Source organism: Callorhinus ursinus, unplaced genomic scaffold (assembly GCF_003265705.2).
Source record: "Callorhinus ursinus isolate GAN/ISIS: 27379988/994484 unplaced genomic scaffold, GSC_fseal_2.0 scaffold13, whole genome shotgun sequence".
Lineage (NCBI taxonomy): Eukaryota > Metazoa > Chordata > Mammalia > Carnivora > Otariidae > Callorhinus > Callorhinus ursinus.
In genome coordinates, this window is record NW_027397075.1 from 75,572 (window position 1) to 87,842 (window position 12,271).

At 41.1% G+C, this 12,271-nt stretch overlaps 1 protein-coding gene across 1 annotated transcript in view; it reads right to left on the reverse strand.

Annotated features, from left to right (window-relative positions):
* The window catches only part of LOC112811453 (acyl-coenzyme A synthetase ACSM1, mitochondrial-like), a 38,801-nt gene extending 27,191 nt beyond the window's left edge, over positions 1 to 11,610 (reverse strand). The window contains exons 1-2 of the mRNA XM_073900257.1: positions 11,507 to 11,610; positions 7,827 to 8,044 (exon numbers count right to left, since the gene is read on the reverse strand). Of these exons, the coding sequence (XP_073756358.1) occupies positions 7,827 to 8,009 (183 nt within the window). The 5' untranslated portion in view covers positions 8,010 to 8,044; positions 11,507 to 11,610. The remainder of the gene's footprint in view (positions 1 to 7,826; positions 8,045 to 11,506) is intronic.
* Positions 11,611 to 12,271: the final 661 nt, after the last annotated feature.

Consider the following 12,271-nt stretch of genomic DNA (forward strand, 5'->3'; position numbering starts at 1 on the left):
TATTATGCAGCCATCAAAAGGAATGAGATCTTGCCATTTGCAATGACGTGGATGGAACTGGAGGGTGTTATGCTGAGTGAAATAAGTCAATCAGAGAAAGACATGTATCATATGACCTCACTGATATGAGGAATTCTTAATCTCAGGAACAAACTGAGGGTTGCTGGAGTGGTCGGGGGTGGGAGGGATGGGGTGGCTGGGTGATAGACATTGGGGAAGATATGTGCTACGGTGAGCGCTGTGAATTGTGTAAGACTGTTGAATCACAGATCTGTACTTCTGAAACAAATAACGCAACATATTTTAAGAAAAAAAAAAGAAAAAGAAGAAGATAGCAGGAGAGGAAGAATGAAGAGGAGCAAGTCAGAGGGGGAGACGAACCAGGAGAGATGATGGACTCTGAAAAACAAACTAAGGGTTCTAGAGGGGAGGAGGGTAGGGGGATGGGTTAGCCTGGTGATGGGTATTAAAGAGGGCACATTCTGCATGGAGCACTGGGTGTTATGAACAAACAATGAATCATGGAACACTACACCAAAACAAATGATGTAATATATGGTGATTAACATAACAATGAAAAATACAGTAACTGAATTGAAAATTTTACCAGATGGATTCAACAACAGACTCAGTCAGACAGAAGAAAGAATCAGTGAAGTTGAACACAGGTAATTTTATAATATTCCATTCTGTATATATACCACATCTTCTTTTTTTATTTTAATTTTTTATTGTTATGTTAATCACCATACATTACATCATTAGTTTTTGATGTAGTGTTCCATGATTCATTGTTTGTGCATAACACTCAGTGCTCCACGCAGAACGTGCCCTCTTTAATACCCATCACCAGGCTAACCCATCCCCTCACCCCCCTCCTCTCTAGAACCCTCAGTTTGTTTTTCAGAGTCCATCGTCTCTCATGGTTCATCTCTTCCTCCGACTTACTCCCCTTCATTCTTCCCCTCCTGCTATCTTCTTCTTTTTCTTTTTTCTTAACATATGTTGCATTATTTGTTTCAGAAGTACAGATCTGTGATTCAACAGTCTTGCACAATTCACAGCGCTCACCATAGCACATACCCTCCCCAATGTCTATCACCCAGCCACCCCATCCCTCCCACCCCCACCACTCCAGCAACCCTCAGTTTGTTTCCTGAGATTAAGAATTCCTCATATCGTTGCTGGAGTGGTCCTGGGCTTTTGTTTGTTGGGAGATTTTTGATGACTGCTTCAATTTCCTTAGGGGTTATAGGTCTGTTCAGGTTTTCTATTTCTTCCTGGTTCAATTTTGGTAGTGGATACATCTCTAGGAATGCATCCATTTCTTCCAGGTTATCTAACTTGCTGACATAGAGTTGCTCATAATATGTTCTTATAATTGTTTGTATTTCTTTGGTGTTGGTTGTGATCTCCCCTCTTTCATTCATGATTTTGTTGATTTGGGTCATTTTTCTTTTCTTTTTGATAAGTCTGGCCAGGGGTTTATCAATCTTGTTAGTTCTTTCAAAGAACCAGCTCCTAGTTTCGTGGATCTGTTCTACTGTTCTTTTGGTTTCTATTTCATTGATTTCTGCTCTGATCTTTATTATTTCTCTTCTCCTGCTGGGTTTAGGCTTTATTTGCTGTTCTTTCACCAGCTCCTTTAGGTGTAGGGTTAGGTTGTGTATTTGAGACATGTCTTGTTTCTTGAGAAAGGCTTGTATGGCTATATACTTTCCTCAGGACTGCCTTTGCTGCATCCCAAAGATTTTGAACAGTTGTATTTTCATTTTCATTGGTTTCTATGAATTTGTTTAATTCTTTTTAATTTCCTGGTTGACCCATTCATTCTTTAGTAGGATGCTCTTTAGCCTCCATGTATTTGAGTTCTTTCCGATTTTCCTCTTGTGATTGAGTTCTAGTTTCAAAGCATTGTGGTCTGAAAATATGCAGGGAATAATCCCAATCTTTTGGTACCCGTTGAGACCTGATTTGTGACCTAGGATGGGATCTATTCTGGAGAATGTTCCATGGGCACTAGAGAAGAATGTGTATTCCGTTGCTTTGGGATGGAATGTTCTGAATATGTCTGTGAAGTCCATTTGGTCCAGTGTGTCATTTAAAGTCTTTATTTCCTTGTTGATCTTTTGCTTAGATGATCTGTCCATTTCAGTCAGGGGGGTGTTAAAGTCCCCCACTATTATTGTATTGTTGTGAATGTGTTTCTTTGCTTTTGTTATTAATTGCCTTATATAATTGGCTGCTCCCATGTTCGGGGCATAGATATTTACAATTGTTAGATCTTCTTGTTGGATAGACCCTTTAAGTAGGATATAGTGTCCTTCCTCATCTCTTATTACAGTCTTTGTTTTAAAATCTAGTTTGTCTGATATAAGGATTGCCACCCCAGCTTTCTTTTGGTGTCCATTAGCATGGTAAATGGTTTTCCACCCCCTCACTTTCAATCTGGGGGTGTCTTTGGGTCTAAAATGAGTCTCTTGCAGACAGCATATGGATGGGTCTTGTTTTTTAATCCAATCTGATAGCCTGTGTCTTTTGATTGGGGCATTTAGCCCATTTACATTCAGGGTAACTATTGAAAGATAGGAATTTAGTGCCATCGTATTGCCTGTAAGGTGACTGTTACTGTATATTGTCTGTATTCCTTTCTGGTCTATGCTGTTTTTAGGTTCTCTCTTTGCTTAGAAGACCCCTTTCAATATATCTTGGAGGGCTGGTTTCGTGTTTGCAAATTCCTTTAGTTTTTGTTTGTTCTGGAAGCTTTTTATCTCTCCTTCTATTTTCAATGACAGCCTAGCTGGATATAGTATTCTTGGCTACATATTTTTCTCATTTAGTGCTCTGACTATATCATGCCAGTCCTTTCTGGCCTGCCAGGTCTCTGTGGATAGGTCTGTTGCCAGTCTAATGTTTCTACCATTATAGGTTACATATCTCTTCTCCCAAGCTGCTTTCAGGATTTTTTCTTTTTCTCTGAGACTCGTAAGTTTTACTATTAGATATCGGGGCGTTGACCTATTTTTATTGATTTTGAGAGGGGTTCTCTGTGCCTCCTGGATTTTGATGCCTGTTTCCTTCCCCACATTAGGGAAGTTCTCTGCTATAATTTGCTCCAATATACCTTCTGCCCCTCTCTCTCTCTCTTCTTCTTCTGGGATCCCAATTATTCTAATGTTGTTTTGCCTTATCGTATCGCTTATCTCTCGAATTCTGCCCTCGTGATCCTGCAGTTGTTTCTCTCTCTTTTTCTCAGCTTCTTTATTTTCCATCATTTCATCTTCTATATTGCTGATTCTCTCTTCTGCTTCATTTATCCTAGCAGTTAGAGCCCCCATTTTTTATTGCACCTCATTAATAGCCTTTTTGATTTCGACTTGGTTAGATTTTAGTTCTTTTATTTCTCCAGAAAGGGTTTCTCTAATAACTTCCATGCTTTTTTCAAGCCCAGCTAATATCTTTAAAGTCATGATTCTGAACTCTAGGTCCAACATCGCACTAATGTCCATATTGAGTAAGTCCCTGGCAGACAGTACTACCTCTTGTTCTTTTTGTTGAGGTGATTTTTTTCGTCTTGTCATTTTGTCCAGAGGAGAATAGATAAATGAGAGAACAAAATGCTAACAGATTAACAACGTCCCCAGAAAATATATTCTAATCAAATCAGAAAGGACCTGAAACCAGGGGAAAAGAAAGGGAAAGAAAATAAAAAGAAAGAGAAAAAAAAGAAAAAGATAAAAACAAACAAAAACAGAACAAAACAAAACAAAAAAAAACAGAATATGATCAAATAGGATCAGGCTGGTGCATAGATCAGTGCCACACACTAGATTTTGGGTGTATTTTGGTCTGTTAGAAGAAAGTGCCTCCTAAAATTTTCAAGAAAGAAAGAGTTAAATATGTACAAAATAAGAGTTGTTATGATGAAGGGATGGAATATGACTGTAAAGATGAAAATTATAAAAAATTATAAAAAAGGAATTGATAAGAAGATGTTTGAAAAAAGAAAGAAGAGGATTTAAAAAAGGAAAGAAAGAAAGAAAGAAAAAAAGGGGGGAGAGAATGTGATCAGGCAGGAGACTAGAACAAAGCCCTACAGTAGAGATTTAGGTTATATTTTGATACATTAGAAGAAACTGTATCTGAAAATTTTAAAGAGAGAACAACTTATATATATATGCCAAAAGTAAGGGTAACTACTATGAAGGGATAGAATATGACTCCAAAAATGAAAAATAATTTTTTAAAAAAAAAGGATTGATAAGATTTTGGTTGAAAAAGGGAAAAAGAAAAATTCAAAAAAAAAAGTTAAAAAAATTAACTTTGAAAGACTAATGAATCATGGTAAAAAAGCCATGAATTCTATTTGCAGTAGTCCCCTAACGCTGGAGTTCTCCTGTTCTCATTGATTGGTAAACTTGGTCTTGGCTGGCTGTTCATGCTGATCTTCTGGGGGAGGGGCCTGTTGCCGTGGTTCCCAAATGTCTTTGCCGGAGGCGGAATTGCCCCGCCCTTTCCTGGTCTGGGCTAAACAATCTCCTCGGGTTTGCTCTGGGGAGCTTTTGTTCCCTGCAAGCTTTCCATACACTGAGGGAGGACGACAGTGAAAATGGCGGCCTCCCATTCTCCGCCCCGGAGGAGCCAAGAACTTGGGGCCCCACTCCTCAGTGCACCCCAGAGAAAAGCAGTTAGTCACTCCCGTCTCCCTGGTCTCTGGCCGCACTCCGTGCTCACCCAGCCTGTGACGGAGCATTTCTGTCTCTGGCACCCGACCCCATGTGGAGTCTCCAAACCCAGCAGATCCCTGTGGTGCACTCCCACGCCGCTCCTCCCAGGGGAGGAAGGGGAGTCTCCCCAGCTCTGCCGCTTGTTGGGTCCCTGCTGGAGGAGCAGTGGCCCAACTGTGTCGCCGACCACAGTTTATGGCAACCCCACGGTGAGAGCCCATGCCTCGGCTCCATCTCTGCAGCCGGCTTCCCCGCTCTGATCCCCGGGAGCTCTGCCGCACTCAGGCACGCCTGGTCTTTCTGTGACCCCGAGGGTCCTGAGACCACACTGTCCCACGAGGGTTCCACCCCCAGCTTAGCCACTGGAGCGACATCCCTCAGTGGAGCCGACTTCTAAAATTTCCGATTTTGTGCTCCGCGGCTCTATCACTTGCCAGAAGTGGCCGATGGAGGCCCCCTCTCCCGCCATCTATCCTCCCGAATATTGCCTCGGATTCACTTCTCTGCACGTCCTACCTTCCAGAAAGTGGTCGCTTTTCTGTTCAGAGAGTTGTTGTTATTCTTTTCTTCGATCTCCTGTTGAGTTCGTAGGTGTTCAGAATGGTTTGATCACTATCCAGCTGAATTCCTGAGACCAGATGAAATCCAGGTCTCCTACTCCTCCGCCATCTTACTCCGCCCCCTGTTTGTGGATGTTTTTTCAGCTTTGTGGTTAATATCTATTTGACTTTATTTATTGAGCAATGTTTAATATTAAGGTGCATCAAGGGTGGTAGGAAGAATTTGCTTCTGTTATGATTTTTGTCAAAACAAACAAAATGTAACTCCACTAACACTGTATTCACCTCTCCTAAGACATGAAGTGGTGAATCACTGTCTAAAGAGATAAAATGAAGAGTTGTACATTTTGTTAACTTTCCTATCCCCATTATCTAGAATAGTAATTGGCACATGGTAGGGGCTTGCTAAGTCTTAGCTGAATAAATGAATGAATGAATGAATTTGGACAGAATGTGACCTCTTGTGAACAGATGTGGGAGACTGCTCCAGGAATCAATTAAAGTTGTGTGTACTATCTTTGGAGCCTAGAGTAATAAAGGATTTAATTTCCAAGAATAGTCAGGGTTTATAAATTGGTGGTCCATATTCCATGCTTGGACATATGTTGTCTGGCTTACCAGGTACTCTCTTTTGTCTTATAATAAATTCTTTGCCAACCCACACACGCACACACTCAGAAGATTTCACAAAAAAACGTTGGATTTCTAATATATTTTATAAGTAAAATACGTTGAAATGTGAGTTAAAATAAATTCTATCACTCTATTATGGTTTTGGTTGTGTTGTTGTTTGGGCCATGGATCAGTTCTTGGGTGATACCTGTTAAGTTGTAAGGGAGGTCCAGGAAGCCAGAGTGGACTGCAGTGGGCCCTCTGAAGGGTCTTTCATAGAAACAACATCAAGACCTATGGGGCTTGTTAGGCAGGTTTCAAAATTTTTATTCCACCAGTTTATTGAAGGACAGCTAGAGCTAGGTGACAGGCGCCGTGCATCACTAGAGAGACACTGATCATGATCAAGGCAATTGGAAAAGTGGAAACAGAGAGATGAGAAGTGTTGTGAGAATAAATATTGGGATGAGGATCCTGGGGCGGGGGTGGAGAATTTAGAGACATGGAGAAATTGGCAAGGATTGACAATGAAGATATAAAACCCAACAAAGATGAAGCATCCCTGGGGTCTATTTACTTCGTGGTTATCTCCATGGGTTGATGCACTAACTAACTATAAGGACTATATAAAGATAAATCAGGGGAAAAGTGATGGTATCACTTCTTCCTCTCTACCTCCTCCCTCTCCAGCATGTCTCATGGTTCAAAAGTTCTTAACGAGATTACTGGTCAGTGCAGTGACAAAAGTCATTTTAGAGTCTGAAGACAGAGATGTTTGGCATCATCAGATTGTAAGACCAGGTTAAATAAAGTATTATAGACTTAGCCTGGACCCAAATTCTGTTCATTTATTGGGTATGTGGTGGTTTCTGAGTGTTATTTAAACCCTTGGAAACTTGGTTTTCCTGTCTGGAAAATGGGGATGATGAGAGTGCCCATCTAATCATAGTATTAAATGCAAAGTGCCTGACATAGCATATAAAAAATGCTTTCCCTATTGAGCCCTCTATTTTACTTGATGTTACTATGGAAATTCAGAGAAAAGAAAAAGAAGGAGGTGGGGAGGAAGCCCCCATGGTAGTTGAATACTAACATATAAATGCAGGTTCATGGGAAATTTAAAATTATATGAACTTCCTCTTTTTTGGTAAAAATATATCATTTTACTATTTATGACCTCCAGCCATATGTTACAAGTGTAGGTTAAACATTTCTCTACCCTTCTCTTTTTTAAAAAAATTTATTTTATTTTATTTCAATTCAATTAATTAACATATTAACTTTCTGACTCCATCTTATATTAACTCTCTGATCTGTCTCTTGGGGAAAGACAAACCGAGCACTTGGGTTTTTCTGCAGAGATGTGTAACCTCTAGACTTTCTTCTCTGGACAGACCCTAAAGCCATGCTCAAGTAGGCAGTTGATAGGGAGGAATCCAGTTGCACTTGACATCCTCACAGAACGACAGATGACCTGACTTGCTATAGATGTCGGATGCTCATACAATCAGGTGATCTGTCCTTTCCCTATGAGTGTAGCCTCAAGTTAAGCCAAAGTTTGATGAGACAAATGCCAGTTAGGCTCATAGTCTCATTAGATGAAGCTAAGAATTCAGACTAACATCAACTTGCTGACCTTGTGAACACAAACTTTGCACTTGGTCACAATTATGTGATATTTTCACCCACCATCTTGTTTGTTTCTTAAATGAGATTATCCCCATTTCACAGATAAAACCACTGAGGCTCAGAGAAGTGAGAAAGTAGCCAGGCTGAGAATTCAACCCCCAAAAATGAGCTTTTCCCACCACAATGGTAAGCTGATACAGAAGACTTTCCTGGTTCTGTGCCCCTCAGCCCACTAGGAGCATGATGAGGCCAGTAAGGCCATTCCTGTCCTCACCTTCCATCATGGGTGACTCCTTACCTTCTCCATTTGAGTCCAGTAGTCTAGGACATCACTTGCAAAGTTAAATTCCTCAGGTACACTGTAGTCATTCCATCTCGGGGCTCCAACCCCTGATAAAGGCTGGCAGCGAAAGTACCCAGGGGCAAGGTGAAAGGGCTTGCGGATGCCCCAGAGGACCCGGAAACTCATCAGCCACTGCATGGTGGGCAGTCCTCAGGAAGCCGGCACAGAATTTTCTGTCTTGGGAAGAGATGACTGGTCATGGAACGATAATTTCCTCCATAAAAGGAAGCCAATAGCTTTGTTAGAGTAATAGCTTTGTTTCAGCTCACCAGAATTTGAAAGGCACAAGGCCCATCTGCATCTCTACCCTCTCTCTTGTTAATATCCTGTCCTGGGTTCTGTGAGCTAACAATTTTTCCCGCCTGAAATTGGGTTTCTGTCACTTGAGACTATCAGGATACTGACAAATATATCACCATACTCAGGACAGACCAGACTAATATCACAACACCTTCTCTAGGGGGTCTTTCCCAGGACAACATTCCAGTGCAGCTATTTCCCACCCATAAGAGCTGACCCATGAAATGAAACTTGTTTGCCACTCCAGATCCCAACAAAGACCCCTTTTACATGGGAGAAGAAACTTCACTTATTATTATTGAAGTCTGATTGTGAAAATTGGCTTAAGCTAGAACGATCTTTCCATGAGAATATTGACTGAAGAAAACCACTCCACAAATGGCTTTGAGATCCAATCACTTTACCACCAAAACCAATAAAGCCTCCTCCCTCTTGGTTTCAGCAATCACATAATACTGTTTGACAACAGACCACAGAATAGATCAATAAAACCTGACTCAGTTTACTTTCAGCCAGTTTAGACCAATAATAACCTAACCCCAATTTTGATGCTGCCCCCAGAACCCTACTTCACATTCCTAGCAGGGGGAGGGATTGCTAAATATGCAATTGAGTTAATGTTTGCAGAAAAGAGGATGGATATATGAAAAGTTCATCCCTTAGAGTTTGCTTGTCAGCACAGAATCTTGGACCACATGACTTAAAGTAATGTCTCCTTTTTAGTGCCTATCAATCAACTGTACCATCTTGTGTTTCATCAGGGCATTTTTGAGCAAGAAAGAGACACTAAGATCTCAGCTGGCCCAGATCTGGCCCTCAGACATATTCCTGTTGGCTTTCGGTCTTTGGAGGAAAAATTGAAATTGTCAACATTTAAACCTTGGGAAATCTCATTTAAAAGTCTTGATGGTCTCTCCTGCAAACATAGAAAGTCTGGCAATACTTGGCCTTTATTTCAAACTGGCACAAAATGGCTGGAGCTGAGAATTGTATGCTTCATTGAAAAGGAATGTTCTCCAATTTCACATGGTTACCCACCACTCCTTATTTTGTCACGCCTACTAGTTTCTCCACTTACTGTACCTGTCAAGCCTCTGGATATTTGAGCTTAAAATATTTGATTTAGACCAACAACCCGAAAGGGATTTCTCCAAGGTTTCAAGGCAAGTTTAGTCATAGAGCTGGTTCTAAAAGTCTGCCTTCCCTGTTCTTTTGTCTAACACATGCCTCCCTCCACAAGCATGAACTGATTCAGAGCAGGAATACAAGACTCACTTGCTATTTTAAGGCACAGGTAAATAAATGACCTCGGGATCTTCTTTAAAAGACCCAACGTCAGTGCAAACAACCCCTGAATAAGTGGCTAAAGACAAAAACCAAAGGGAGAGAAATACTGAAGAAATTAATTAGTCCTTTATTATGGGTTAATTTGCATCCCCTCAAAATTCATCTCTTGAAGTCCTAACCCCCAGTACTTCAGAATGTGACTGTATTTGGAGATAGAATCTTTGCAGAGGTGATTAAGTTAAAATGAGGTCATTAGATGGACCCTAATCCAATATGACCCGTGTCCTTGAGAAGAAGAGATTAGGGCACAGACACACGTAGGGGGGAAATGACATGTGAACATGAAAATAGCTATCCACAAGCCAAGGAGTGAAGTCTCAGGAGAAACCAACCCTGCAGATAGCTTGATCTCAGGCTTCTTGCCTTCAGGACTATGAGAAAATAAATTTCTGTTGTTTGAGCCCCCACCCCAGTCTGTGCTACTTTGTTATGGCAGCCCTAGCAAACTAATAACACCTCTTTTAACCAAATAAAAACAACTTTGGTATCATCTTATAAATGTGTTTGCAATTCTAACTTCATCTTCATCACATAATAGGACCAAATACAGTGCCCAGCTGAGGACTGTGGTAGCCGAGAGTGTGCCCTTAAGAGTCAAACATCATAGCTTCAAATTCCAGCCCCTTCCCCCACCACATATGTAAATGGACAATTTTCTAAACCTCTGTCTAAAATATGGAAATACTGGCAGCCCCTATTTCCTAAAGTTGTGGTGATGAATGAATGACATCCCTCATAAAGCATTTAGGCACAGACGCAGTACAGATGAGTGCTCCAGAAATGGGAGCTATTATTAGTTACCGCTCCCTCTGGGGAAACTCTCGCTTGCTTAATCTTTGGAATTCGAGTGTAAAGAGAAGAAACAGGAATAAATTAAAGAACAATCTTTTGAATTGCTTTATTTTTTAAAAGATTATTTATTTAATGAGAGAGAGAGAGAGAGAATGTGAGTGGGGGGAGGGGCAGGGGGAGAAGGAGAGAAATCCTCAAGCAGACTCCCCGATAAGCATGCTTCATCCCAGGACCCTGAGATTATGATCTGAGCTGAAATCAAGAGTCGGACACCCAGCCCTGAGTGAGCCACCCAGGCGCCCCTAGAGTGCTTTAAAGTGCATTCTGAGGTCAGTTTGGCATTGTGGCTTTGAGAGTTGGCTAGGCTCAGCATTTTTTGCCCAGGTACACAGTGCCTTGAAGAGTTCCTGCAACAGAGCTCTAATTTCACAAGTCTTTGGACTGAAAAAGCTAAGTATTTTATGAGGCAACATACTTAGTGTGGTATAGGGGATCCTGGAGTTACATAGCCAAGTTTGGTTCTGCTGCCTACAGTCTGAGTGATCTTGGCCACTGTTTATGTCTCTGAACCTGAAGACACACTAGTAATATCTACCACCTGACATCCCACAGGATTAGTGAGATAATCTGTATAAATTACATTGCCAGCTATTGTGTCTAATATACAATAAGGACTCAATAAATATTGAAATGCTCCCTAACTCCCAGCAAATTCTGAAGCCAAACCCCCCAAGTTAGATACTTAAAAAAAAATTTTTTTTTTAAATGAAAGGCATTCACTTATATAATATGAACCAACTTCTGCAGAGTGGAATTTTCTTTCAAGTGTTCATTTTCTGGGTCTTCCTACTCTCCTCTGTACCCTCCTGCATAGTCCACCATACTCAGAGCCGCCTAACATTAAACAGATCACCCTCTATATGCCAGCCACTGTGCCAGGCATATCACACATATATTCTCATTTATCCTTCTCATTCAGTATCACCATCCTCTATTTGCATTAAGGAAACAAAGTGTCAAAGAAGTTAAGAGCCTTGCCCAAAGTCAACCAACCGATAAGCGACATTGTCAGAACCTGAAATTAGGCCTTTGGATTTTAAATTCAGGGCTCTGTAAATATTTTACTGCCCTGTGATAGACACACACACACACACACACACACACCTCACAAAGAAGTTTTCATTTACCTGCCTTACCTGGCAGTGTCTAGAAAACAGCTGGGCTTTGTCTTGGACTGGTATAGAAATGGGGACTTTACATATTCACTTCTCTCTGATCAGTAAAGTTCCCAGAAGTACACACACAAAAAGGACTGCCCATCTCTGGGGCGGAGAACCTGGCAGGAATCTGACGATTCTGAAGTGGGAGGAGATGCTCAGAACAGTACGGAAAGCAATCCCAGCCCTCCACTGGAGAGATAATGGGTTGGAAAAATAAACTATATGAAGTCATTCCAGTTCTTGTGGGACGGCTTGTGGTGTGAAGGAACAAAGTCAAATGGCGAATTCTCACTAACTCTGGAGCTAACCTGCTTTCTTTCCCAGCCCCATACCTCCAGGGCTCACATTTAAATGACAGCCAAGTGGCAATGTTGTCTAGTAGTCAACATCTGTGCTCTGGAAGCAGAAAGGTCTGGGTTTAAGTCTCCAGTCTGCCACCTACCATCTCTTTGACTTTCATTGACCTCCTTTCTCTACCCTCGTTTCCTTATATGTAAAATGGGAAAGATAATAGTGACAACTTCTGGTTGTCTCTTATGGTTGTCTTGTTGTTATTGCATTGCTAGGATTAGATGGAATAATTCATGACGAGCACATAGCACAGTGCTTGGCCTAATCTATATTGACTGTTTTTATTAACTGGGGATTTGGAGAGAAACAGTTCAGTGTACTAACAAAATGCAAGGTCTTTGGAATCCCAAGGTCTTGGGCTTAAATCCAGGCTCAACCATTTACAAGATG